Raw genomic sequence first — 26,881 nt, 5'->3', positions numbered from 1 at the left:
AACGATTTAAAAAAAGGAAAAATATTCTCATTTGTAATACAGGGGCCGGCGGTTTTATTGTTAGGGACTATACAAACATTTGTTCTTAATGAAAGTGGCTTCTTTCTTAAAACCAAAATAAACAGGCAGGCACCACACGGTCTGCTTTTCACAATTTATTAACAAAATGATAAAATAAATAAATACAAATTGATCAAATGCTCCTAATATCAACTCCTCCCCATGTTCCCTACAGTATTTCCTAAACACTGCATACAAAGAATTCATCACAGAAGAGGCTCAATACAGAGGTAAGAATCCCACCAGACCAGTCACAATGTCAGGCCAACAGAAGACACATCTGGAACAGAAGTCAAAAAAATAAACACATTCCTTTCCAAAATCATTATGAAAAAATACAAACAATTATACAAATATTCAGATTGTGTAATTACCAATTTACACATTATTCAGCACACCAGGTGAACTTTTTCTTTATTCATATCGCTACAATGCATCTCACCAAATGGAAGATAAAAAAAGACTTTTGTTTTTTCTTTTTTTGAACTTTTCTTTTTTGCACTCAAACACACCCCGATGGAATCAGCTGTGGATGAGGTAAGAAGCTGCAGGTGTACGTTTGGGTCCAGACAGATGGGCGGGCGGGCACGAGAGATTAATGACGTCATGTACCGACAGAATACTAGAAGGCCACAATCATGACTTGATCGTTTTAAAACTGATACAACTTAAAAGTCGGAGCAAACTACCTCGCAGGAACGACCCCCCAGCACAGTCTTTTGTTTTTTTAGAATGCATGAGCGGTTAATGTGACCACGAGCACGATGCCAACGCAGGAAAACGACATCCGTATGATATGCAGAGACGAAATGTATGCTCTCAGTGTTCTTTGGATAAGTTCACCCGGACGGCTCGGCGAAATCGAAACTGAGAAGCAATTTAGAGAGCCTTCCTCCCCGAACCTTCGCAGCTCTGCTGGGATCCCAACAGTCGGCACGCCGCATCAGCCAAATCAAGACTACAACGAAGAACCTAAACCCATGGATGTATCCAGAGAGCTGATGCAGGGCAGACACTCAGGCCTAACGCATGCCTCCTTTCCCCCACAGAGCTCCTGCTCTGTAGCCCGGCATCACCTAAACCTCAGCCAAGCCATGAATCAAACAGTCATTGAACAAAGCAGAACCAATCACAGCAGCGATTTCTCTCTGTTAACCCACGAGCCGGACAAAGCTAGGGCTACTTTTTCGATGATCTTCCTCCTGCGTTCCACTGACAAGGTGCTGATGAGGTCAAAGTTGGGTAACTTCCCAGAAAGAAACTAGCGGCGGGCACAATCCGTCGACTGCGTTCATGTTTGAACCAAGCGCTGGTCGAACTTGGGGTGACGTTACTCCAAATCCACAGGCTACTTCTACCAATCACCGGTAAGCGTTCTGCGGTAGGACCGCCCCACAAACGGCAGCGTGTCAGTGGAGAACAGGTGTCCAGTTCTTCTTCATACATCCATGGAAAAACCTTCTGATTCTGAAAAACCCTTTGAACGCAGATGGTCGCTGCAACGTTTAACACCTAAACGGCGCGCTCTGGCATCCGTGTCTGCCAGAACGCCCAAAGAAAAGAAAGTGACTCGAGTTTCACATGAAAACGTAAAAATAAAAGCAGATGCATATCAAAAAAAAACGTTTCGACACGTCTATTATCAAAGTTTGCATAAAAAGTCATGCACTCCGCTGCCGCCGCTGCACTGACAGATGCTCTTAATCGAGTCAAAGTTTGATCATGCCAGACGCCTCATGTGACCTGATTTAGCAAACTCGGGCGTTATCTGAAGCCAAAGAAGAACCAGAACAGTGCAGAAGCAACGATGGACCTTTCGAAATAAAACGAACGCGAGTCCAGCCAGGAAATCCGGGGAACCGGGATTCACACCTGCGCTCTGCGTTGCTGACCGATCCCGGTCCGATAATACTGGTCAAATCAAAAAGTGCATCACAACACAGCTCCGAGCAGGTCATCATCATCATCATCGCCGGGAAAACCCCGACTGCTTCTCACCAGACGACCTCTGACCTTCGCGTCTGCACAGGTGTTTTTTTTTCTCCGAATGGAAAAGTTAATCACAGAAAAAAACGAAAACAAAACACATTTAAGGCAACTCCTCTATTAAACATCAACAAAACACTATGCGGTCGATTTCAAACGGCATCATATATGAAATGTAGATTTAACTTGCATTGACTACTGGCAGCCTGAGGTGGAGGGACCGAGTTTGTGCTCCGGAGTTTGGGGGGAGCTCCTGGGACGGGGGACCGGAGGGTCATACGGAGGGGTTAGTAAGGTTCTACAAGTCACAGTGCAAGTCAAGAGACAAATATTATCTGCTGTTTGAAGAAAGGCACTCGAGGTACCTACTGTACAGAGGGAGAGGTCCAGTCTGACTGGAACACAAGTTCGGGCTCCTTGAAAGAAAACCTTGTTGAGACTCGATGACTACTCTGCTCTACCCATGAGTGAACACAGCCTCGCGTGGTGAAGAACGCCGACGAACAACGAAACACACAACGAATGATACTCAGAGGGACCCGGGGACACCTTAGTTGCCTTTTTTCTTTTCTTTTTTCTGGCTCTTCTTTCCCATCTGTGTTCGAATGGCCGAGCTCGTCAGACCGACGGCATAAAACGCGACACGGCGGCCGAACGCATGGAAACGTTTCTGTGGGATCTTCTGAATGAAGGCGGTCTGTATACGAGAACACCGGGTGTCAGATATGCCGACTTGGTCGTAGTGATATGAAGTTAACGGTCACCCGCAGTCGCCCTGCAGCGTGTTCACCTCTGCGGTCAGCGCCACGTGCACGTCGCTAAACGCCTTCTATCAGCACTCCAGAGACCGTACAGGTGTTAGCAGGAAAGTCCAACTACTGATGTTTCATCAGTAAGCAACACAGGCTGAAACACGCGGCCACCTTCACGTGTTCCTCGTCCTCCTCTGCTGCTGGGCCTACCCCACACCTACAGGGTATCACAGCCACTCACACAGCAGAGCTCTAGTCCCAGCGAACGTGCACGATCACAGAAAACAAACGGCGTCGGCACTCAGGGGTGAAGACGCCGCCGGGCGACTGAAACCTGGGCAACGATGCTCCAAAACAGCTCGAAGAAAGAAAGCGACAGAAATTCCAGCACAACCAGAGGCGCCGTCGTTGCCTCGCTCCCAACAGTGATCGGCTCAGCAGACCCACCTGAACCGACAGCCACAAATGACAGCGTCGTGCTTCGGCCACACCGAAAGAAAAGAGACGCACGTGTCTGACCGCGAGGGGACGAAGGCGCTTCTCGGGCCGCTCCTCCCAAAAACAGGAACTACGCACGTCAGACAGAGGTTTGTGTGTCCTCCGAGAAAAATATTGGCAATGTGGGGGATAAGTCACATCACAACAAAGAGATGCATACTCTGTTTAATTCCATATTAACATACAAAAAGCTCTTCAGCACTTCTTTGTAATGCAGCAAGCTTGTGCTTTAATCTCAGGATTATCGTCCTTTGAGATCCGTCGGAAGGAGCAGCTTCGTACGACAAACCGTTTGAAGGAAAAAAGTTCCTTTAATGTTATTGTTTAGTAAGCTCTCCTGTCTCAATCTGGGGACTTCCAATTTCTGAAATGGTAGCATCTAAATATCTTACAACGCCGGTGATTTGATCTTTCGATACAGTAAGTGGACTTGTCCCTGCTGAATTTGGGTATGTCGTTTTGGCAGTTCAGGATTCAACAGAAACGCACACGATGCAAAGACGACCGCTTCAAAAAGAGGACTCCTTTGTGTGTGGATAATGCCAGTCCAGCAGGTTCAGGAACAGAAAGCACTTATTCTGAAGAAGACTAGGAAGACCTGAATATCTTTTCCTATAAAAAAGAAACACAGCCCAGATATAGTTTGTGTGTGTTGACATTGCAGTATTGCAATTTCACATTTAGTGCTCACAGTTGACACACTTGACTCACGAATGAAAACTCAATCACTACACTTGACCGACACCACTGAAAACATCTGTTCGGCTACCGAGCCTGTTCGACCTCGTCCTTTGTACCTGTCGAACGCGCCGCTCGGCGTCTTTGCTGCCTGAGCTCAGGTGGGAGGAGATGGGGAGAGGATGGGCCGTTTGGTTACCGGGTGACTGCGAGTGGGAATAATGTAGGGATTATGGATCGCTCGGGAAGTCTTTCCAAAGGCGTCAGTGTGCTTCAAGAGAGCGACGATGCCGAGGCCTTTAAGGTTTCTGCAATAATGTTGTGTATTGTTCTCGGACCTGGGCAGGTGAGCCCGGGTTTACACCACCAGGTGCACGTGTGGTTTGATGAGCCGACATGCTGCCAATCAGTCTCATCTGGAAAGTCAGACCCGTCACCTTCAAGGCAGCCGCGTACTTCAAAGCGCCAACCGCCGTCTTTAAAAAGACGATGTCTGAGGAGGTCTCTGGCTGATATCGAAGGTTATCAGTCTAAGGTATGATTTTCAGAGCTGTTAGCGGTAATCAGGACGGACTGAAAATCCCATTTTCAGCCTTTTATCTTTCGCTCCCTTCAACAGTTGTTTGTACCCAGCTGTCGGGTACCTGGGTTAAGGTAAGTTAGGCCGCTCAGCGTGAGCGGTGTTGGCTAACGCATCATTTTCTCTGCAAAGCTCACCGTAATTCACAGACCACTACGTTTGACTTCCGATCAAAAACACCCAGATGCGACGTGATCCAGATTTCTAGGACTGTTTGCATCTGCAGCGCCTGTGGTTGGCACCACTCTGTGTTTGAAGCAAACTGAAGCCTTTTCACAGTGAAGGGGTGAAGGGACGCACGGGTTTCTCTCCACCGAAGAGATCCGGAGGCCGGCCGGGCGAGGATCGGACGATCGGGAAGGTCGGGACGGATGGTTAAGGTTCATGGTCGTTCACATTAAGTTCGTTGGGACGAGGGCACGAACAGGTTCATTTATCACAACACTGCTTTAGACCAGTAACCCCTGACAGATGTTTGGCTCCACGTTCTCGGCGTTCTTCGTGCCCATGTGAACCGTCTCCCCACCTCGCAGGGAACAGGGGCCACTGTAACAGGCACACACTGGTGTGATGATGAGTTAAATCTCCCTTTGAGCATTCCCACCATGACGTCTATCACTAATTGGCATGATGACACTGGTGCGCACGCCTTCCTGTACCCCAGCTCAGTGGGTGGAACGGCCTACGTCTTCCCAGAGTCACGTGACTTGGGCTGTATATCTACCATTGACACAGTCTGACAATACAATGCAAACAAACAACATTTATACAGATTGGCAACTTCAGGGCACCACACGGTGCAAGCAAGAGTCTTTTTTTTTAATATATATGTTTGAATTCCCCGACTGAAGAGACGCCGCGTTACTTTTTATTGTCCAAACTGCTGACGAGAGCTGGCAAAGAATGCTGGGAGGGTTCTGAGGTTTTGCTGTTGTTGGTGTTGCTGCCATCGCTTCCGGTGATCTCCTCCTGTTTCTTCTCTGCCGGCGTCTCTGGGGGGTTGACGGCAGCTGTCTTGTTTTCAGAGCCGGTGGCGGCGTTGGCGCCGTGGCCTCCGCCGGGGCTCTGATCGGGACGGGCTAGCTCGGCTGTGCCGTTGGTGGTGGCAACGGCCGAAGAAGCGGGAACATTAGTTGCCGCGGCTACCTCAGTCTCAGGCTTGGCTACGATCTCCGCCTGGAGACCAGTCCCCGTGTTAGCCCCTCCCCCCGGCCCCGCCTTTCCGTCCGCCCCCACGCCGGTGCCGCTATCTGCCGTTAGGACCGTGCTGTCGGGCTGGCCCGAGGTGTCTCCGCCCGTCTGGTGGCTCCCCGCGGCTCCGTGCTCCTCGGGCTTGCTCCCTTCGGTGATGACGCTGGCCAAGGAGCTCCCCGCCTTCACCTTCTCCGCCGAGTTGACTTTGGGCGGAGCTTCAGAGCTGACCGCGGCCTCAGCCCTGTCCGGGACTCTCATGTCTTTGCCCTCCGTCTCTGCCAGAGCCTGGTTGAAGTTGAAGGCTTGGATGAGGCGAATCAGGTGTTTGACTTTGTCCAGGGAGAGCTGCATCTCCTTCTGGCGGGCCAGGATGGTGTTTTTGGTCTCCATGCATTTCTGAAAAAATGAAAACAGGTTTTAGTTTCATCTCCTCAAATAAAGAGAGCAGTGACAATTCACAGAAGCTGAAGTTGGCGGCAGGCATTTAACTGCAACAACAGTAAAAACCCTGTGACTGTGACGGCCGTGAGGACGAGCGTCTGTCCTGGAGCTGTGCTCGTTTACGGCACACAGTCCCGCTCGTCGCTGCTGATGCTGGAATTTAACGTGAAGCCGGAGAATAGCTCTAAAACAATACAGTTACAGCACGACGAGCTGTCCTGTCTTCTTTTCATCGCTTACCAGCCCGACTCCGCATCCCTGAGGCAGATCGCTCAGGACCTGACAGGTAATTATACAAACTTTCTCTCACAATGCAGCATCGCGGTGCTTTATCCAACATCCAAACACACAAACATGGCCATGACAGCAGCTGACAGTCTTCCCCCTGCTGAGCCAGCTCACAGCCAAAACTTTTGATAACTTTAGCGCTGCACAGATTATGAACGAGGGACTGGAGACTGGACCGAGGCATAAACGTGTGCGCTGAGCTCACTGTTATGGAGTTGCTGAGCTGCTTGACTCTCTGTTCCAGCTGCTCTCGCTCCAGTTTCAGCTCTGAGCTCCACTTCATCAGCTTCTGCTTCTCCTCTTCTTTAGCTGCAAGACAAAGACGGGAGAGTCGGTCAGAGCTCGCCGGTCCCGGCAGACGCGACACACGAGAAGAGCAAAAGCTGCCGTCACCTTCTTTGTAAGCGATGTAGGAATGAACGATAGCCAGGGTGCCGGGCCAGGGAATGGCTTCTTCTTTCTTCAGGATCTGGAGAGAGAAGCTGGGAGTTTTCACAGAGGCGGAAGCTCGGAAAAGAGTTCAGGGAGACAAATTTAGCCACCACCCTGCGGTGGGGCCGATACGGGGACGAGCAATGGGGTGGATGGATGTGAGATGCAGATCTTTACACAATGAATGAGACAGAAGCACAAAAGAACAATACTGCATCACGTTTCTGCTTACAAAGGATCGAACAGTCCTAAAGTTCAGGCCAGCGTGGCAGAAGGCCCGCCGGAAGCACATTGCACAGTCTGGACTGCAGTACCCCCTTCCCCCTGACTCAGGATCAGTCTGCTGCGGTTACCTGATCTTGGCATTTTGGACAGATCCACATGCCTTTAGGAATGGTTTTCAGGGGTGGATCCAGGCAGTCCAGGTGATAAACACGAGAACACGTGTCGCACATGAGCAACTGGCCACTGCGTCTGCACACAGTGCAGAAGTCCTCATGGATGTCTCCCTGTGAGGAAGAATTGGACCAATCAGTTTCCCCACCAACCATCAGCGCAGAGGCAAGGCGGGGGCGCCGTGATCTGGTTTAGTTTACAGTCTGGGCTTGTTCTAATGACATGGTGTGTTGTGTTAATCGACTGAGCCCACACAGGGGAGTTAGAATGTGCTCTGCAGTAGTTATCAATGACGCTACAGGACTCTGTTCACTTTGTAAGGCTGAGTCAAAGTAAAATCAAGTGATGAGTGCGGATGAGTGTCATGGAGACGACAAACTAATGGAGGAGTGCAAATGGTGACAGAGCTACTGGGCCAAAAGGACCGTGTGTGACGGGGCGTCCAACCCTCTGAGCTGTCCGTCTCCCCCATCGTTACTTACATCCCCAGAGCTGGGGCTGGGCAGGGGGAGGGGATGGACGGGGCTGGAGGGGGAGGTCGGGGTGAGGCTGACCAGGTCCGGGACGCTGCTGTATTTGGGTGGACGACCTGGGTGAAATGAGACAGACGACAAAGACGGAAAACAAAGAAAAAAAGAAAGATGGAGAGGGGGGAGAAAACAAAAACAAACAGTCTGTATGACATACCTTGGAAAGGGAGTCTTCGTTGGCTAGCATGAGTCAGGGTGAGAGAGGAAGAGGAGGAAGAGGAGGAGTCAGAAGCACAGACAGCAGGGTTAGTGCTCCGAGCGAGCTGACGCCAAGCTCTAGTACAAAGCTGCCCGTGGACTCGTGTCAGAAGTCAACACCCCGGGTGCCGACCTCGCGTTCCCACCTCGCCTTTTTGTCTTTCGACTTCCGGGCCTCTTCGGCACGAGCGGCTCAGCCTGTTGCCACTTAAAAGTCATAAAACGGCTTAATACGGGTATGAGATGCATGGACCCGACAGGCACGCCGTGGGTTGGGCGCTCAGTCGGGCCGACCTGCGAGCCCGTTACTGGCTTAACAAAGACCCGAAGTTAAAAGACAAACAGCAAGAGATGAATAAGAGAGCGGCTGCAGCGAAGTGGAAACCCGAGGCCAGCGTTTGGAGGGCGAAGGAACAGTCCGACATCAGTGCAGACACTGACGCAGACTTCCTCCGCCTCTTTCAGGGCGTGTTAAAATCTGACACCACGAGTTGCGCGTGAGGTTAGCGTCTAGCGTTACGACGTCTGCAGCTCGACTGTCGGAAAGTGTGATGTTATCGAATCAGAAACACCGTTAGTCGTGTTACCGGCGGCGTGGCTCCCAGCAAACAAACATCATGGGCGTTAACTGGGAGTCAGGGTGTTCCTACAATTCCCAGAATGCATTTCAGCTCTTCCCAGAGAAAACAGAGGGTCTAACCGGATTCATCCTCCTTCATCGGAGGCTCCACAGCTCTGATCACCAACCTCGGCATCGTTTCAGAGGGTACATGTCTGCGTTTAGCCTGCGAATGAAACCTGACATCATCGGCACTAAATGACGTGACACGCGGGCGCGTTTCAGCCCGTTTGAAGCTTCAGAGCCTCGAGGACGAGTGAGCATGAATCCGGCTTTAGACGGAAACCCGACTGAAGCGACAGAGACAGGAAGCAGAAGCAGGAGAAAAGTTTCACAGCACGTTATTAGCACCGAGCATCAGATCAGACACTGATCTACTGTTTCTACTCTTCTTCCACTCAATGAAGCACACACACACACACACACACACACACACACACACACACACACACACACACACTCCTCTCTGCAGCTCTGCCACGACTCTCAGCTGATTATCGTCTCTACTGTAGCTCTGCTTGATTCTATTGTCATGCATCGTTCAGTCTCTACTGGTTTCTACTGTCATTTCCATCATCTTTGGTCTGTTTTTCATACAGACCTCTCTTCCTGGTCCCCTGGTGCAGAGGGCTGTTCAGGTAACTCACTGCACTCTTTTTCCTCTGAAACAAAAGAGAAAAACGTCGTTAAGTCGCTCAGCAGGCAAAATATTGGTGAAAACTACTTTAATCAACCCAAACTCGTAAACATGTCATCGCACTTTGCTTGACTCTAAATTCACAAACGTAAACGGGAGTCTGGGACGTACCTCGGGTTCAAACACGGCGCCGCTGTACACCGGGTTGGCCGTCGTTCTCCTCTTACGCTCCTGTCTTTTGCTCTGAATTTCTGCAAATAAAAACACATCAGCGTTTCCTGCAGATGTTTGCTCACGCAGCAGCTTCACGACACCAAGACTGAAAGCATCGCTCACCTTCCAGGTGGTCGTGTGTTACCAGGCCCAAGGACACCATGAAGGCCAGTTTCTAAAGGAGACACAGCAGGTGAATCATCACGCTGGCAGGTTTGGTACAACAACAAAGTTGTGCGGTAGCAAAACGTGCTCCAAGCATCAACGTAAACATCTGCAGGAGAACGTCCTGACACATAAATCCATCTTTTTAAAATGATACATTTTCAAATGAGATGCAGAATGAAAGTATTTTATATCGATGCAGTAAAGCAGCTCCTCTCATGCCTCTTTTCTCGCTCTCAAACCCCACCCAGGCACGCAATGAAGCCCCACCCACAGATGGCCCCGCCCCTCCCTGGGCCTGGTTCTGCCAGAGGTTTCTTCCTGTTAAAAGGGAGTTTTTCCTTCCCACTGTCGCCAAAGAGCTGCTCATAGGGTCATATGATTGTTGGGTTTCTCTGGGTTATTTTAGGGTCTAATAATATAAAACACCTTGAGGCGCCTGCTGCATAAATAAAAGTTTGGTAAACAGCTTTTTCTGGGGTTTTGGATCATTGGGAACATCGTGCGCCTTTATCTCCTTTCATAACATCAGCCTGTGTGAGTACGTTTGAACTACAATATACTAACAATATGTTTTAATAACAATAACATTTACTTAAAGATATTAATATCTAGAATTTGCAGGTGAAACGTGTGACGACAGAGAAACGGTTCAGTGATTTGTGCTAGAAAATACACGACTTGTGTGTCCCTCTGTGGGTCATACCTCTGGGTTCTCCTCTTTCTTGGGGGGCCTGGGAGGAGGAGACACAGGAGCGGTTGAGGAGGAGGACGGGAGGCTGACGACGGCGTGCTGCTCTGTTCCTCCCGGTTTAACAGTCTGCTGAGAGAAGACGAGACGAAGACGGCAAGCTTAAGTCACAGAAGAGAACATTCCTTTATATTTTCATTATTTCTATTTTCTGTTTTTCATTGAAGAAAGAAGCAGAGGCCTCCACACGGCCTCCTTCAATAACACGGACCAATGTGACACAGCGCCATCGTTCAAAGACCCGAGGGTCGAACAGGCGTCCAAACTCCAGTAAGAACCCATCAGCTGCAAACACGGGACCTTCAGAGGGTGTGACAGTAAGACACGAGCAGACGACGCCCCGCACGCAGCTCTGCAGCGCTGACTAATCATCAATTCTAACATACTAACGATACCCAAACAAGCTGTGAGCGTCCAGCTGCCCGATGCTCCAGCCGGAGAGCAGGTACGTTTCCTCTGATCACCGCTGTCGGGAAAGCAGCGCAGAGATTTAACCGTCACAGCAGCAGAATTTAAACGTGCGGGCCGGATCCACGAGTAAAAGCAGATCATTAGTGAGGTTCTCCTCATCTATACAGACACCAGCTTTATAAACCACTTCAGTACTTTTAGAGGCAAAAACAGACCCTGCTGAAGTCTGAGAGGCCTGTTCGTTTCAGTGCTGTAGTTACCTGAATCACCACAGGGGGGTGCTATACTGGCACATAACCCTAACCTGTAAATGAACTAAAACTGATATCCAACCTTTCAGCGCTGGACACAGCCCTTTACAGCGTGTCGGAGGAGCAGCGGCACACGAGCGCCACCTTTAAATCTTTAAGGTCATCGCCTTATTGTTTAAACATCAGAACTACAAAACTATCCAAAGGTTTCTGAAAGTAAAATCTAAGACCACGATTAAAATATTTCAGATCCTGCTGTGCAGTGCAGTACTAACGCAGGACCTTACCTTGGGCTCAGTGGTCAGGCTGCTGATCTGGATCGGCTGGACCGGAGTCTGAGTGGGGACGGGAGTGGGCAGGGGCACCTGGGCGGGGCTGGCGAGGCGGGTGGGTGCAGCGGAGACTGGCGTGGTGATGACGATGCCCGTCAGCGGGGCGGCACCGGTCTTGCTGCAGGGCTGGCCGTTGACGATGCGGACCTGGTGGATGGGCGCCGACGACGACAGCGAGGACGAGAGCTTAGTGGCCAACATGACGGGCCGCTGCAGCAACTGGGGGGCCGCCATCATGGGTGGGGGAGGGGCCGGTGCAATAGGGACATTGGTGGGCGTGGTCAGCTTTGGCCGGACCTGATAACGACACACAGCCAATCACAAATCGGCACAGAAATGACCTGATACTGCCAGGTAACGCCACTGTGGAGCTCTACCTCAGCCTGACTGAGCCTACCTTTACTGCTACTGCTGAAGCAGAGGAATGTTACAAACATTAGCTCATTTATTTTTATGTATTAAATCAAAAAAGACAGATACACCACATCATACAGCAGTGCCAGCTCTGCTACCACACAAGCCCCGCCTCCAAAGTCCCAGTCTTTAACCACACCTACAGCTCACTCTCAGGGAATAAGGTGAGATGAGCCCTTCAGAGTGAGACAGGGGGCGGGGCTTCAGAGGTACAGGCACTGCAAAGCTTTAATGTTTTATAAAGCATTTTGTCATTAAACTCTAACAGTATAAGATACACTGTACACATGTAACGATGTGCTGGCAGGACAGAAAGGACACGAATCGTTTAGACTTATTAAAAATGCAAAAACACATTAGATAAAAAAATCACCAATAAGGTCAAACGTGATTGGTGGAGGGAAAAAAACAAAACGTAATATTGTTAACAATATTTAATAGTTTTATAAGCCCAACCCTTCAAACTTCATACAGAAGTACTCGAGTATTTGTTCTGAGCTAACAGACAAACGCTGCTCCTGGTAGGACGACTTCTGAGGCCTAACTCTGATGTTTGAGCCCGAGCTCCCGGTGGCGTTACTCAGCACAAAAACCGCCCACGTTCCTCCAGTGGAAGGGTTAAAACACACCGACAGCCAGAAACACAAAAATACCAAGAAGCTGCAGGAAACAAGCTCTGACCAAAGAAAGGTAAAAGACACTGGTACACAGGCAGGAAACCTCCAAAAACACCTGCTCACAGGTCAGTCGGAAATTAAAAGAAGCACAACGAGAGGAGAAGTGATGAGTAAGAGGCAGCACACAGAAAACAATGTTTTAGTGCCACGGAGCAAGGCATGAGCGTTTGCTTCGGCGCGCTCCCGCCCTCTGCTGGAGAGTGAGCACGCCACGTCGGGTGGGCCACACACACTGATCTGAGGGGGTTAGGGTTCAGAGGCGGGTCTCACAGTGACGCACCTGTGGCTGAAAGGCGGGTCGAGGCGTCAGTCTAGGAGGCGGGACAAACTGAGGAACTTTGATTGGCTGGGCGGCGGCCTGCACCTGAGACAAAACCACAGCAGATTGTGGATCTGTGCTGCTGACATCTGACCGACACGTCTGCTGCGCTCGGTTCGGGACGCGTCGCCAAGCGTTGACAGCAGAGCGTGGGAGTAAGTAACTCTGAGAACACGCGGGCTTTAAAGCAGGTAGATCACACACCTGTGGGCTCTGCCGAGGGAGCAGGATGGAGAACTGGCACAGAGCAGCTGCTTTTGCACCGCAGGAACGAGGAACCCTCCAGGGACCAAAATCAGTCCGGTGCTGTTCGCCAGTGAAACGCTCATAAACTTCGGGGTTGGTACAAACCCAGATCTACTTTTTAGAGCTCATGGAGTCATGCCCCATCCCAGCACCGTACTGTAAACATACATTTACTCTTATTGGCTAAATGTTTCTCAAAAACTATAACAAAGTATCAATGTTCCTCTGGATGTAGCGACGTCGCTACATCCAGAGGAACATTGATACTTTGTAACATCCAGGTGTTTGTGTCAGCGAGCTGTCTCCAGTCTTTTCCTTGAAAAGATTCCTGGGAGGAAAAGTTCAGAGTCCTTCAGATGGAACACTGAACCGTGTGCAGAACACTGTGACCTCTGTCAGTTCCCGCATCCAAAGCAGAGGCCAACACTTGAAGCAAACCGGACCCTGCCCTGCTCTGAAACCTGAAACACAAGCCTCACCTCCAAGTTTGAACTCTGTTCACGTCAGCGCTGTTCGACAGCTGCGCTCGTTTCTGTCTTCTGTGCAGTATTTTAATCACGGTGGTTAGCAGACCTCAGGTGGTCGTGCTGTTACATCCTGTCCACGCTGCTAAAACTAGTGTATGTTTAAAGGTAAGGCAAAGCTGCAGAAGTGTTTCAGAGAACGACGGCTGCAGAACAATTTAAAAACGACCTGCTGTGTTACGATTCGTCATTTCGATCGCTGCGTTTCTGACTTTTAAGCTTTTTTCCCTTTGCTCTGCTCTTCTTCACCTGACATGTTTTTAAAGATGGCCCTCGCTGTGATCAGTTTACCCCATCAGCATCGAGGCCCGCCCAGGAAGTACCTACCCACGCCCAGAGGTGGTACTTTGTTGTGTCTGGAGGCCCAGGAACGGGCACAGAGATGTTCCCGCGGTGGAAAACCACCTGGAAAACCCTCAGTCGTGTCGTGACGTGTTCTTTTTGCAATCATGCGCCTCTGTGAGGGGAACTGACCCCCAGAGGGAGATGCTAGAAGCTGCCGCCACAGCCCGCTCGAGCGCTTTCAGAGAAACAGAGTCGTGTGAGAGCGCACGCAGGCGGGTCAGCGGGCGGCGGTCTGAAGCGTCTCCTGAGCTCGAACAGATCGCACCGACAGCACACTTACCACCATGGCGTTCTTGGACACCAGCCGCATGGGCTCCGAGCTCTGATTGGTCAGCTTGCCGGCCACCTGGAGGTTGATGGGGGCGTTCTGCGAGTCGGGTTTGGTGATAGCTGTGGTTACCATAGCGACGGTGGGCGGGCGCTGCGGCAGGACGGTGCCGGGGGCAGCTTTCAGCACCAGCGTCTTTGTGGTGAGGACCGGCGTCACTGTCAGCGTCTGTGGAGGGAGAAGTTAACCCACGACACATTTAAAGACAGTCGGATTTTAAGTCATCCTGTAAACGGCGCCGCGGCTTTCATACCTGCTGCAGCGCTCCAGCTATTTGCTGGCTCTGCAGTGGGTTGGCCGGCTTGATGTCTCCTCCTCCTGGAGGAGTTTGGACCTGCAGCTGCAGCTTGGCCTCCGGCTCCTGCTTCACCAGCAGCTCCTTCCTCAGCTGCTCCACCACCTTTTTCTGCAGGCGAGAGCACAGGACATTATTCCCGCAGCAGGCGCCACTTCTCCATTCAAAAAAAGCTTTATTGAAACAAAGTATGGAACAAACGATATAATGAAGGGTGTGGAGGCAGAGGGTCGACTCTCAGAGGAAAAAAGCTTTTTAAACTTTACTTTGGGGCGGACTCATATAAAAAGTGTGTTTTTTAACTGGTGATTGTTCATTCATCATTTAATTTAGAAAAGTTACTGTGAAAATAAGTACAAATAAGTACAAATAAGTACCCAAGCATCTCTGCATGACTGAGGAGGAGGGGGAGGGGCAAAAGAGAAATAAGTGAAAGAAGCAAAAAGAATGAAAAGCAGAAGAAGAAAGGGGTGGAGCTCAGGAGGTCACGCACACACTGGCGACTGAATTCTCAGTCGGAGGATAAAGCCCATCTGTTGCTTAGCAACAGTCGACTCAGAAGCAGGAACTTAATGGAGTGAAACACAATGAGGACGCCGCGAGAGAGAAAGCAGAGAAACACAGAGGAGGAGGAAAGTGGCGGCGCTGCTTTCAGAGAACTGTTTGACCTTCTGCCAATAACGTGCAGCACTTCAACTGCTGCCGCCGCCGCACAGGGACGTTTAATCTCACAGGACTTCTGCTTTCACAGGTCCGATTCTAAAAACACACACTTCCTGTTTAACTCAGTCTTTCTCGGCCTGCGACTCGGGAGGTTCAGGCGTGATGACGTCAGCGCGTGATGGTGAGGCGCACGCTCTAAAAAAAGGTCAAGGGTCATGCACTTTTTCCCAGCACATCTGAATGAAAGAAAAAGTGCAATAAAAAAAATCTCGCTCCTTTTCCCCAGAATCAAAGAGGCCATGAGAGCAGCTGCACGGCTGCCAGTTTAATTACAAGAAGAAGAAGCAGGAGCAGGAAATCACCTACATTTCTTCTTTTGAACTTCCTTCAGACTGTTACTCTGAGCCCACCCCTCACGCTCCGGCTCATATTCCCACTGAGGCAGTTTATCATCAGGTGGGAGCCGAGCTCAGCGCGAGACTAATCTGCCGACTCTCTGAAACCGACTTTAGTCATCTGTGGTTACGCAAGATGCCCGCCTGCACAAATACGCGCACGGCTTTCTGTTTCCCCACAATAATCTGAGCTAATCCCGACTCCGACATCATCTCAGCACACTTCAGTCTGCACAAACTCTTATCCAACAACGTCTTCTTTAATTCTGCACGATGTCGAAGCAGCGAGCACAAAATGTTTCACACGCAGAACAAACACAGCGAGAAACACGCAGGGAGCAGATAAAAATAGGAGGCACAATGAAAGTGTTCAAAAATAACAGAAGACAAAGAGACTACAGACGTGACGTAACACGCTCATCTGATCCATATATCACAGGGACTATTATGAACGCCAGACACCAAACAAAGCCATAGAGAAAGACCCCAAACACACAGAGTCAAACAGCCACGAGGAAGAAACGAACGACCACCGAAGCTCATGAAAGAGAGCGACCCAGTCACACAGTGACAATGATGCAAAACAAGTCAAAGACACAAACGTGCACCGCTGTCTCTGCCACTGCTGGCTGTTCTGTGTCGTTCATTAATAATGTTTGATATCAGAATGATGTAAGCTCATGAGGTGAGACTGTACCACTGCGCTGAGCTTTGGCCTCGGAGCGTGTCACTCCTACCGCTGTGAAGCTGAAGCGCTCCGAGCTCACGTTTCTTTGTTTGAAACGACAGCTCGGTGAACTCAGCCTCTAATATCACAGAAGGTCACGCTTTAAACGAGCCCACGGACACGAGCTCGTTAGCACAAAGCTGAATACCTGCTTCTCGCTGAGCGCTGTGATCTTTGCTTGAAGTTCGTGGAGCTGCTTCTTCAGATCTGCGTTCTAACAAAAAACAAATGCCATGAAAAAAACGTCTGAAAAGTTTGAAGCTTCAGAGGTGCTGATAAGAAATAAGAGCTTGGACCTTACCTGAGGGTCCTGCTTCATCTGAGCAACCAGTTTCTGCAGAAAGAAGAGAGAAAACACAGATCACGCTGACACCTGCTGGTCATCACAGGGAACTGCACCCGAAACAGAGCAGCGCTCGCTCTGACGGACGCGCGTCCTTTGATAAGGATCATATATAAACGAAATAAACAAATGAAAACAGAAAAAGAGACCACACCTGACCCTGATTTCTTTTTTCCTGTTTTACCATCACACTATGAACATTTTCAGCTTGTTCATCACTTTGTTTAGTACAGCACACATCCACGTTTTCAGGGTGAAAACCAGATTTAGGCTCCATTAAAACACAGCCCACTGCAGGCCTCACAGTCTGCAGACTGAATGTGGCTTCACCCCTTACTCCCCTACTAGAGTTGCACTTTATTTTACTGGGATTATAATGCACTTATATGTACCTCCACACGTCAGCTACACTAGGAGGTAACAGGTCAGGTTTTCCCAGGAAACAAAGAAATAATTAGACTGTAGATGAATTTAAGCGATGCGTAACTTCAGGTAGTTATTACAGTAATATTAGTATATTATTAGTATTGTGTTATTTCTTGTTTATCTTGTGGAAAAAACAATATTTCTAGCACCTACACTGTAAGCGTGCTGCAGTTTTCAGAGTGGTTTACTCCGCCCAAAAAGTGCGACTGTGCTCCGACGTTACGGTGTCACATTTACGGTGGTAAAGAAAGGACTGACTGAACATCAACATAATGAATATTAAATAACAATGAATCCACTTCATAATCTGCTTACATGAACTAACGATGTACCGTGGAAACATTGTTTTTCCTGTGAAACTACTTAAACTCACAGTAGAATTATTCCTCAGGCTGCTGTAAAAACCCCACCTGTTGCCTCCTGATTCGATCCGCATGTATTTGTAGTAAAGGGAGCAGGCTGTGTTATGCAGCGTTACTCAGTGTCCTGCCTCAGTGCGTTCATGCAGACGCTGAACTTTGAAAAAGAAGAGCGAGCGGCCAAGACAGGAAACAGCTGAGCCCACAGCGTACCTGATGGATCTGGATCTCCACCTTCAGGGCCTCCTGTAACGTCTGTAATTCCATCATGGATCCAGTCAGTCTGCCAGCCGATCGATCAGCCTGCGCGCACACACACAGAAAGGTGAGACGCTGGTGTTTCAGGGCTACACTTACCACACCTGTGTGTGTGAGCTCTCACCTGAACACTGTCTCCAGTAGGAAAACCATCCAACTGAAGCATTAAAGTGGTGCTGCAGAGGAAACGAGGCACAGACACACGGATGACTACAGGGCAGGTGACCTCACCTGAAGCTGTTCATTACACACAAACAGGCTCCGAGCTTCATCGCGCCCAAACATCAAACACTTCATTCACATCAGCATTAATGAGCCTCACACTCCAGCATAACAGCACTCACCACCTGGCTGTGGGACCGGACTCCACCCCTCTGTGCTGCCCTGCAACACACAGCAAACGCACACGTTACAGGCCCAGTGTGTTCAGGAGACTTTAAATGAAAGACGTCTTTATTCTAACAGGGATCAGTCCTGAGCCAGCACAACTCAGCAGGCGTGCAGCGGCACACACCTTCAAAATAAAACACACGTTTGTGGACTCGATTTGTACGTCCTCACCTTTCTACCATCTGCTGATGTTTTCTGAAGCTTTCAGTTTGTTTGCTGTTCACGTTTTAAGAGGATTCTTTTTATTATTTGACAGTTTGGGTTTGTTTTTCTTTGCTCCATAAAACTTTCACATGTGAGCCAAACCTGATCAGGTCACACTGCCCACAGTGATTCAGAGGTCATGTGACACACCAAAGAGGAGCATTAAGAACGAGCCCTGTGCAGTACTCGCTCGTGTTTCTCTGCTGGAGAGGAAACAAAAGAATAAACCGACACATTTTTCTCAAAAACACAAAGAAAATCATTCAGAGGAGATCATCATCATAATAATGTGTTGCATCACCAGCCTGTTAGCTCATCCCTGCCCCTGCAGCGCCCCCTGCTGTGTGGATGCCAACATTTACATGTCTTTGCATCAGTGAGACAAAAAACATTCTTTAAACTAAAAACACCAGAAACAGGAACTAACATAAGGGTCAGGGCCCTTCAAAGTGTCGCCAGAAATACACCCAGGGTCCTGAGATGATCTATTATTTATGACGAATCCACGGAAGAAGTTAAGGAAAAACATCCGCATCATGTCTCTGAATGCTGTTTGCAGCACATCAGGAAAAAGTACTCAGGAGTGTGACAACGTTCGAGTCTGACTACTTCACAAGGAGTACAAAGAAATGGAAATACTCGAGTACTTCACACCCCAGCCCGTAACCTGCAGACAAATGAAGTACCGAAGTACTCATAAAAACTGTAAAAGCTACAAAATAAAGTGCATAAAACACAAAGACTGCTTCATTTTTACATTTTTGAAGTTTCATTAGAATAAAAAGAAAAGAAAGAAGTGCACAAGTACTTTCACTGTAAGTACACACAAGTATTATAGGCTCCAGCTTGCACCTCAAAGTACTTTGAGTGATTGTTGGGTATTTTGTAAGCTTAATTAGTACTACATAATCCTCTGAAGTAGGGCTGTTCGATATAACGATGTGTGTCGGACGACGATATAAAAACATCTGTTGTTTCATTTTACGCTGTTGTTTGTTTCGTGGTGTCGCAAAATAAACTGTTTACGGTAATATTTGTTCATGTTTGGATGTCACTGTAGTGGCTGTATTCTTAAAGTTCTCTCTTTCTCTTATATTTAATATCACCACACTACGGACGCACAGGCGCCTGTTGATGGTAACACCATCGTGTGTCCGCTTGTTAATGTTCCACATAAACCTTTCACAATAAAGCTCAAGATCCTGTTGAGACTTCAAAATAAACTGAATCACGTGAAAGAGCAGAGTGTTTACAGATGAGAAGTAAAAAAGACGCCAGGTGCTAAAAAATAAAGCTTAGACTCAGACGTTAGAGCAGGCTTCTCCCCGCAGCACGCCGTGTAATAAATACTCACAAAGAAACCGGGCCGTTACAACTTAAGTCTAAAAATGTATCGTTTCATGCATCGGTTAAACGCTCGACTCCAGCTACACGACGCCCAGCTGGAAACACTTCACGCAGGTCGAGCTGCCCGAGATTCACAGAATTTACAGAAAATGTTACATTTTTGTGATTTATATCGTTACCGGGACGACAGATGTCTTATATCGGCACAGCCCTAATCTGAAACATAGTATCAAGTAGTGAAAAATAAGTAGTAAAGTACCTCAAAACTGCAGTGATGCTGTAGTAGTACTACTATGTGAGAAAAACTATTCAAGTACTTCCTGTTTTCAAATCCTCAGATTTATGGTTGAAAGACTGAAAGCTGAAACTAGTGCAGTAAAAAGTACTTTTAAAAGAATAAACAAAGTATTTTAGCTTCGTGTACTGAGTTTCAGGCTGTGGCGTGAAGTACTTTTCCTTAGTAGTACTTTGATTTCCTGTGTTGTACTTTAAAAACTGTAATTACACAAAAACTATGCAGTGAAACAAAAAGTACTTTGACTTTCCTTCAAGTTTAACCAACTCCATTAATACTACGAAGTACTGCATTAGTACATACTACACGTAAACTCATTCAGAGGGAAAAAGTACCATAACTATAGTACTTAACTATTTTGAAGTACATATTATTATTAACCTAGAAAAAAATACTACGTCATTACTGTAAAGCACAGACAGACGTGTACATAAACATATAAACTAAATACATGTAGTACTGCTGAATCGAGCGTACTGTAAGTGGCTCGCAGTACTCCGGTTTGTTGTTTTTAAAAGTACACGATTTAACCACTAGACCTGTTTTCCAAGTACTTCAATACTACACAAGATGCAGTAGTGCCGTCTTACTAATTTAGTAGAAAGTACTTCGTGTCCAAAACTCAACACCTGAGTCATGAAGTACTGTGATTTTCTGTGCTGTAGTTTAAAGTATTACTCTGATTTGTGTCTAAAACATTCAGGTGCATGTACTTCCTACTGGAGTAAAGTATCTCTATACAGTATTAGTATTCGAGGAATCTACTTTTCAAGTACTTGAAAACTAAAAACAGGGGAAAGTACTGCATTATACAACCGTCACTGAAAAGCTTTAGTAGTACTAAGAGAATAAAACTGAAGTACTTCCAGTTTCTGAGCAGCTCAAACACGTATTTAAGTTCAGTAGTACTCTGTTAAAAGTACTTTAAACACAGCCTGAAACCTGAGACAAAGGGACTCAAAGTACTTTTGTACTGTGTATTTTGTAAGTACCTGCAGTAACAAAACTCTTGTAGAATACAAGAACAGAGTAACAAAAAATACTAATACTCAGGTACATCTGCTTTATGAGTACATACAACTATTAAAACTGCAGTATTCAGTAGTAAAAAGTTTCCCTTTGAAATGCAGTCTAGAGCAGTACATGTACAGTACCTCAAACCTTAGTTAGAAGTAGTAGTACTGTAGTACTAATTAGTAAAAAAGACTTACTTCCATCTTATAGTTTAAGTACAAGTACACAAGAGGACAAATAAACACCAAAGTACTCCATGGTCCAGGTCATTCAAAAATGTACTTATACATTGTAGTACTGCATTACAAAGTACTTTAAACTGCAGTCTATAACATGGGACAAGTACTTTGGTTTACTCATGAATCCACCACTTAGTACACGCTTAAGGTACCAGAAATGTAAATAGTACTGCAGTTCCATTTTACAAATACCTTAAACTTGATAAAAACTGTAACAAATGTATTTTAGTACTACAAACTACAGCCTGATCCCACGATAAGTACTCCCAGTTACTCTTTTCTATTCAAAAAGTTTGGTTTGTACAGTACATTTACTCTTTAAATCTTGTGGAGTACAAATTTGAAGTACTGGAAAATGTAATCATTAACCTTTATTATCCAAGTACCCAGAAATAGTACTTATACTTACTGGTAAAAACAACTTTATACTGCAGCCTGAAACAAAGTACTCTGACTGTTTTTAAAAACCTTCATTACTGCAGTACTTCCCTCTGAAATTTACTTCAGAATGTAAATAAGGATTTTTGTGTACTTCAACTATCAAAATACTTAAAAACTGTACTTAGTAGTACTTTATTACTAGTTCATAAAAGCTACTTTGTACTATAGTCTGAAATGTGAAACAAAGTATTCTGATTTACTGTAGTACATTGTTAAAAAGCTTCATTAGTACACATTTGAATATTTCTACTATCTACATACTTTAAAACTGCACTTAGATATAGCAGTACACATGAAAAAGTACTTTAAAGAGCACCGTGTACCACAGGACGAGGGTCTGTGTTGTACACGTTTCATTACTGCAGTGTGTCCCTCTGAAGTGTAGTACAACAGTTTTCCAAGTCCAAAACTATACTACTGTATTACTAATTATTAAAAAAGTACTTTGAATTAGATCCTACTGAAGTACTTTGTTTAAAAAAAGCTTCATTACTGCAGTACTTCCGTCTGAACTTTACTAGAGTGAAAATAAAAATGTGTGTATACTTTCACTTTCAAAGTACTTTAAACTGCACTTTGTAGTGCTGCATAACTAATGAATAAAGTAGTACTTTACCAGTCTGGAATATGAAACAAAGTACTCTGATTTACTGTAGTACATTGTTAAAAAGGCTTCGTTAGTACACACGGAGTGAAAACAGAAACACTTGAATACTTCTATTAACCGAGTACTTTAAACAGCCCTTACTTACAGCAGTAGTGCATTACTTATTAATAAAAAAGTAACTGTTACATCCTGAAACAAAGTACTGTGACTTACTGTTTGGTGTTTTTAGTTAGTACACGTCTAAATTTACTGCAGGACAGATTTAAAGCAACAGAAAGCAAAAATACTCGAGTACTTCTATCCCACCCCGAGGTACAGTAGTACAGCATAAGCGATGAGTAAAAGTACTTTGTGCTCCAGCCTGCAGCGCGAGCTGGGGGCCCTGAGTACTGGGACCTGTAGTGTTGGGGTGGGGGGTCCCGGTCCACCTGAGAAGCGTCCATACGTGCAGCACCTGAGCGGAGGTGCTCGGCGGCTGTTAGCGGGCTGTGGAGGCCGCCGGTTAATTGGAGTAATTGCTCCCCGGGTGGGACGCCAAGTTGTCGGGATAAACTTCCCCGAGCAGCCCCGCGTGCCTCCGCAGAGGGCCCAAAAAGGGAAGAAATGAAGCTAAAATGGAGGGTTTCAAGATGAAAGCCGCCAAGTGCTTCTTCTTCTTCTGCTGCGGGAGTTCAAACACTGAAAAGTGGGTTTTTGTTTCGGGCAGACAAATTAATGTTTTATAACCGTGTTATTAAGCCTCTGCGGCCCTGTGGACGCTCGGTCCCCCCTCGGAGAGCCCCCCGGCCGCCTGTTTGGGAGAACCGTCGCGGTTTACGGGCTGTTTTTCGGTGTTTCGGTGTGAAAAAAACCGTCCGACATTGCTCCGTCTGAGGCTGAGAACAAGTGGATAACGTTAGCCGTAGCCGCTAATGCTAACCATCCTGTTAGCCGCGCGGAGCTAACACAGCCAGCAGCCACGCTGATAACAACTTCCATCAAAGATAAAAAAAAAAACACGGCGGCCGAGGGGCGGCAGGGGCCGGGGGCACGGCTCGAATCGGGCTCCAACAGTCCCGAAAGACGCCATCTTTTTACAAGAGTCAAGAAAAAAAGCCCTGACAGCGAGCAGGCGTCGGTGGGTCCAAGTTACATCGGCCCCTTGTCCTCCAGAATATCAACTCCTAGAATAAGAAACAGAGCAGCTAAACACACAGAAACACACGGGAACACAGCGGACACACACCGGCCGACAGCCCCGCACACCTGCCCGCAAACAGCCGCAGACAATCGACCACGGGCGGCCGCAGGAGACGCGTAAAGTTTGACAGCAGGGAAAATTAAAGTTATGAAATTAAAAAGCCCAATGTGCACTTACTCAGCAGCAGTCCTCCTCTGGATTAATTAAATATATATGTGTGTAAGAAGCCGATCCGCGGTGAAACAGAGGCGCACACACAGCCCGGCCGCCTCCTCCCCGCGGGGCTGGACCCAGCTGTCGTGTTTCGGGGTGACTTTTAGTGGAAATTGTGTAAAAAGAGAGAAACTGAAGCTACAAAACAAGAAGAACTCTTCTTCAATCTCATTCAGCTCAGCCTCAGCACATCACAGATCCCTGCGCCGCGGAGCTGGACGAAGGGGCACAAAAACTCCTCGCGGCTCCGGCGGGAGCTCGCTTATCCGCCGGGGAGCGGTCGATGTCGGTCCTTATGGCCGTTAAAGTTCGTTAAATCGGGCCGATGAGCGAGCCGAGGCGCGGGGGGGATGTGTTCGGGAAGCGGACTACTTTTTGTGTCGGTGCGGCGAATTTATTTCACTTTGCCTAAGGAACGGCGGTGCTGCGACTCCCATTGCCTAGGGAAAAAACCCGGATGTAAACTCAGTGAAACTCTATGGAGAGAAAGTCACACACACACACACCGTGAAACTCGGCGGCGGAGCGGAGCACTTTGTTGTGTTGTTGTGTTACCGACCAGCTCCGCGCAGCACGCCGCCCTTCAGCCTCCACGTTCGGCTGCTCGCTGCTGGACCCGCCGGACTGTTGCACTTTGTGGAGGAAAAGGAGGAGGAGGCCCCTTTTCTCCTGCTTCCAGAGAAACGAATAAATAACTCCGTGGAGGAATGTGACCACAGAATAAACTCACAGAAGCCAAACGGGAAACAAATCTGAGGTGCTTCTTCATTTTATGATGTCGTCATGCACAGTTATTGTTCAGGCTTTCATATTTTCCTGCCCTTGGCCTCAGCTGTTAAAGCCCCTTTTTGTAATTACCCCGCAAATTGTAATTAAAACTTTCAGCAGCAGGGGGCAGAGTTTCATCAGTGCCTGGGTAATGTCTAAGTAAAATGTTACAGGGGCTCTATGTAACCTTAGAAAGCACCCGTAGCTGTTATAGGTCTGTTATAGGTCTTAGCCTGGTAGCAATAAGTTGTTATTACACACAGGAAACTTCCAGCACGGTCTCACACTAGCTCCTGAAACAAACACAGCTTATAATCTGTTCGTTCGTGTTCCTCGCTTTTTCTTTCTTTCTCCTTCACGTGTTTGTAGTCTGTGTGAATCTGCAGTTTCCACACAGAGATTAACAACAGCTACATCATCTGTCCGGGTTCATGAGGGACACTGACGGTAGGTGACTGCGAGGCAGACGAGGATCTGAGAGGTCAGCAATCCCAGAAAAGTGGTGGACAGCTGTACCCATGACCGAAAGGAGGGACACAGACACGGGTGGAGACTGCATAGGTGAGGAGGGAAGAAAGAGAGGAAACAGGAAGTGAAAAAAGGAAACATGAGGGTGATGAATGAAGACGGGGCGACACAAAAAGTGAAACAAGCCTGGCCTCTGCACCGTCAGCCCCGAGTGACCCCAGGAGCCAGGTGTTGGAGACCCATTTGATCCTGGGGGCGGGACTTGTGGCCTCCACCGCCCACAGGAAGTGGTCCATCAACAAAACTGAGGAACCTATTGCATTTCTATATTTGATGTGTGTTCCTGGTTTGAGACGGGGCCAGTTTGATATTTCTGTTCAGGGTCGTTACAGCCAACTGTAACCTTACTTTAGAGAGATGGCTCGATTAATAGACTGATTGATCTATCGATAGACTGATAGAAAAGCAGCTGTCGCCGTCTCACAGCTGGAGGCCGGAGGACTCGGAGTTCTGCTGTTTTCTGTATTCCAAACTCGTCTGTTTCAATGTGTTTCTATTGTTTCTACTTTTAGCTCTGTAAGTGGATGCATTGACTAAAAAACAGCCACTAGAGGGGGATGTGACACAGTCAAACACATCAGACTGTTCCTGACTTCCTGCTCGTCTGCTGGGGTCCAAACACCGACCCGTGGACCAGAAAAGGCCCTCCAGCACAGTATCAGTTTCTATTTCCCTAGAATATGAAAGTCTTTTTTTCTCTCATGTCTGATGAGCATTATCTCAAGGTTTTAATGAAGTTTTATTACCAGGATGTTTACTCTTTGTTTTGTTCTGCGCAGTTTATTTCTCTTTAATGTTTGCATCTGTTTCCTGTGAGGATATTATTTCATAATTGTGGTAGAAAGTCATCCATGTTTCTTCAGTCAGGGCTTTTCACATCATACTCTCTGTGTTTCTCAGTAAACATACTTCCTGGGCGCAGGAACTGGCTGTCTCACATTTTCCTCTGCAGCAGTGGCACAGCAGCCCCACCTGCTGGTCACGCAGGGTGAAGCACCTGTGAACTGTTTAGTCTTCCATCTATCAAAAACAGACATGTATAGGAAATGATTATTGTACACACACACACACACACACACACACACACACACACACACACACACACACACACACACACACACACAGCAGTCAGATTTTTTTATGTAACCTTTATTTATACAGGAAGGGTTAGACGTGTTTCTGACAAACATATTAAAGTTACAATAACAAGACCTAAAAAAATCATAAAAAGCGAAACTGGTCTGTTTTGAAGTTTTCTCTAAAAGTATTTACACACAGGAGAACAAAACCTCTGTTCATGTTCACGGAGCAGCGCCCTCTAGTGGTGGTTGAAAAAAGTCTATATTTTTAAACACCTTTATCACGTGTTGTTTTTTTCTGTAGTGCTGACTAACCTACCTGCTCTGTGTGAAAAAGTCCTTACCCCCCCGTGAAATCACACATTCACTGTGATTAACCTCTTTTTTTTCTGTTTCAGACCTGCTGATTATAAATCAGTTAAACAGAAGCTGTGTGACAAAGTGAAGCAGGCTGAAGGATGTTAAACAGCAGCACAGCACATCTCGCCACGATTGCACTTCATTTGTGAACAGCAGAGACCAGGCAGCTGCCTTTGCTGCTAAAACCGTGTGCAGGAAAACATGAAACCCGGGAGCAGTCGGACTGTAGAACATAAAACTGTGACGCTCCGTTTAACACGTGCAGGTATTTTTCTGGAAAACATCATCAGGCCTGCGTGCACAGGTGAGGAAGCAGAGACGTAACTCAGGTGTTCTGCACTTTATTTCCTTTTCATATCAAAGAGCAGGTATCCTCACTAACTCTACTTTATTCTGAAGGCTTGGAAACGACTGAGAAGCTGCTCTTTTGCGTCCTCGCCACCTCTCCAGCCTCAGCCAGATTTAATCCTTCACTCCTTAAAACT

General features: G+C 47.4%; 1 protein-coding gene across 3 annotated transcripts; it reads right to left on the bottom strand.

Moving 5' to 3' along the window:
• Window positions 1–142: 142 nt before the first annotated feature.
• On the bottom strand, window positions 143–23,846 carry phf21ab (PHD finger protein 21Ab). 3 transcript variants are annotated; one of them, XM_026172345.2, is made up of 19 exons: window positions 23,626–23,846; window positions 18,076–18,115; window positions 17,856–17,907; window positions 17,687–17,776; window positions 16,647–16,679; window positions 16,494–16,559; window positions 14,519–14,671; window positions 14,218–14,433; window positions 12,784–12,867; window positions 11,368–11,709; window positions 10,374–10,490; window positions 9,626–9,677; window positions 9,461–9,540; window positions 9,254–9,314; window positions 7,993–8,015; window positions 7,263–7,418; window positions 6,871–6,946; window positions 6,683–6,786; window positions 143–6,144 (listed from the first exon to the last, which is right to left on the bottom strand). In XM_026172345.2, exons 3-19 carry the CDS (start codon window positions 17,895–17,897, stop codon window positions 5,416–5,418), a joined length of 2,424 nt encoding a protein of 807 aa, XP_026028130.1. In that variant the 5' UTR covers window positions 17,898–17,907; window positions 18,076–18,115; window positions 23,626–23,846; the 3' UTR covers window positions 143–5,415. The 3 variants fall into 3 exon arrangements, with proteins under 3 accessions (XP_026028130.1, XP_026028126.1, XP_026028131.1); XM_026172341.2 differs by lacking the exon at window positions 7,993–8,015 and adding an exon at window positions 7,788–7,894; XM_026172346.2 differs by lacking the exon at window positions 7,263–7,418.
• Between the last annotated feature and the right edge of the window lie 3,035 nt (window positions 23,847–26,881).

Source organism: Astatotilapia calliptera, chromosome 7, assembly GCF_964374335.1.
Source record: "Astatotilapia calliptera chromosome 7, fAstCal68.1, whole genome shotgun sequence".
NCBI classification, from domain to species: domain Eukaryota; kingdom Metazoa; phylum Chordata; class Actinopteri; order Cichliformes; family Cichlidae; genus Astatotilapia; species Astatotilapia calliptera.
This window is presented reverse-complemented; position numbering and strand designations above follow the sequence as displayed.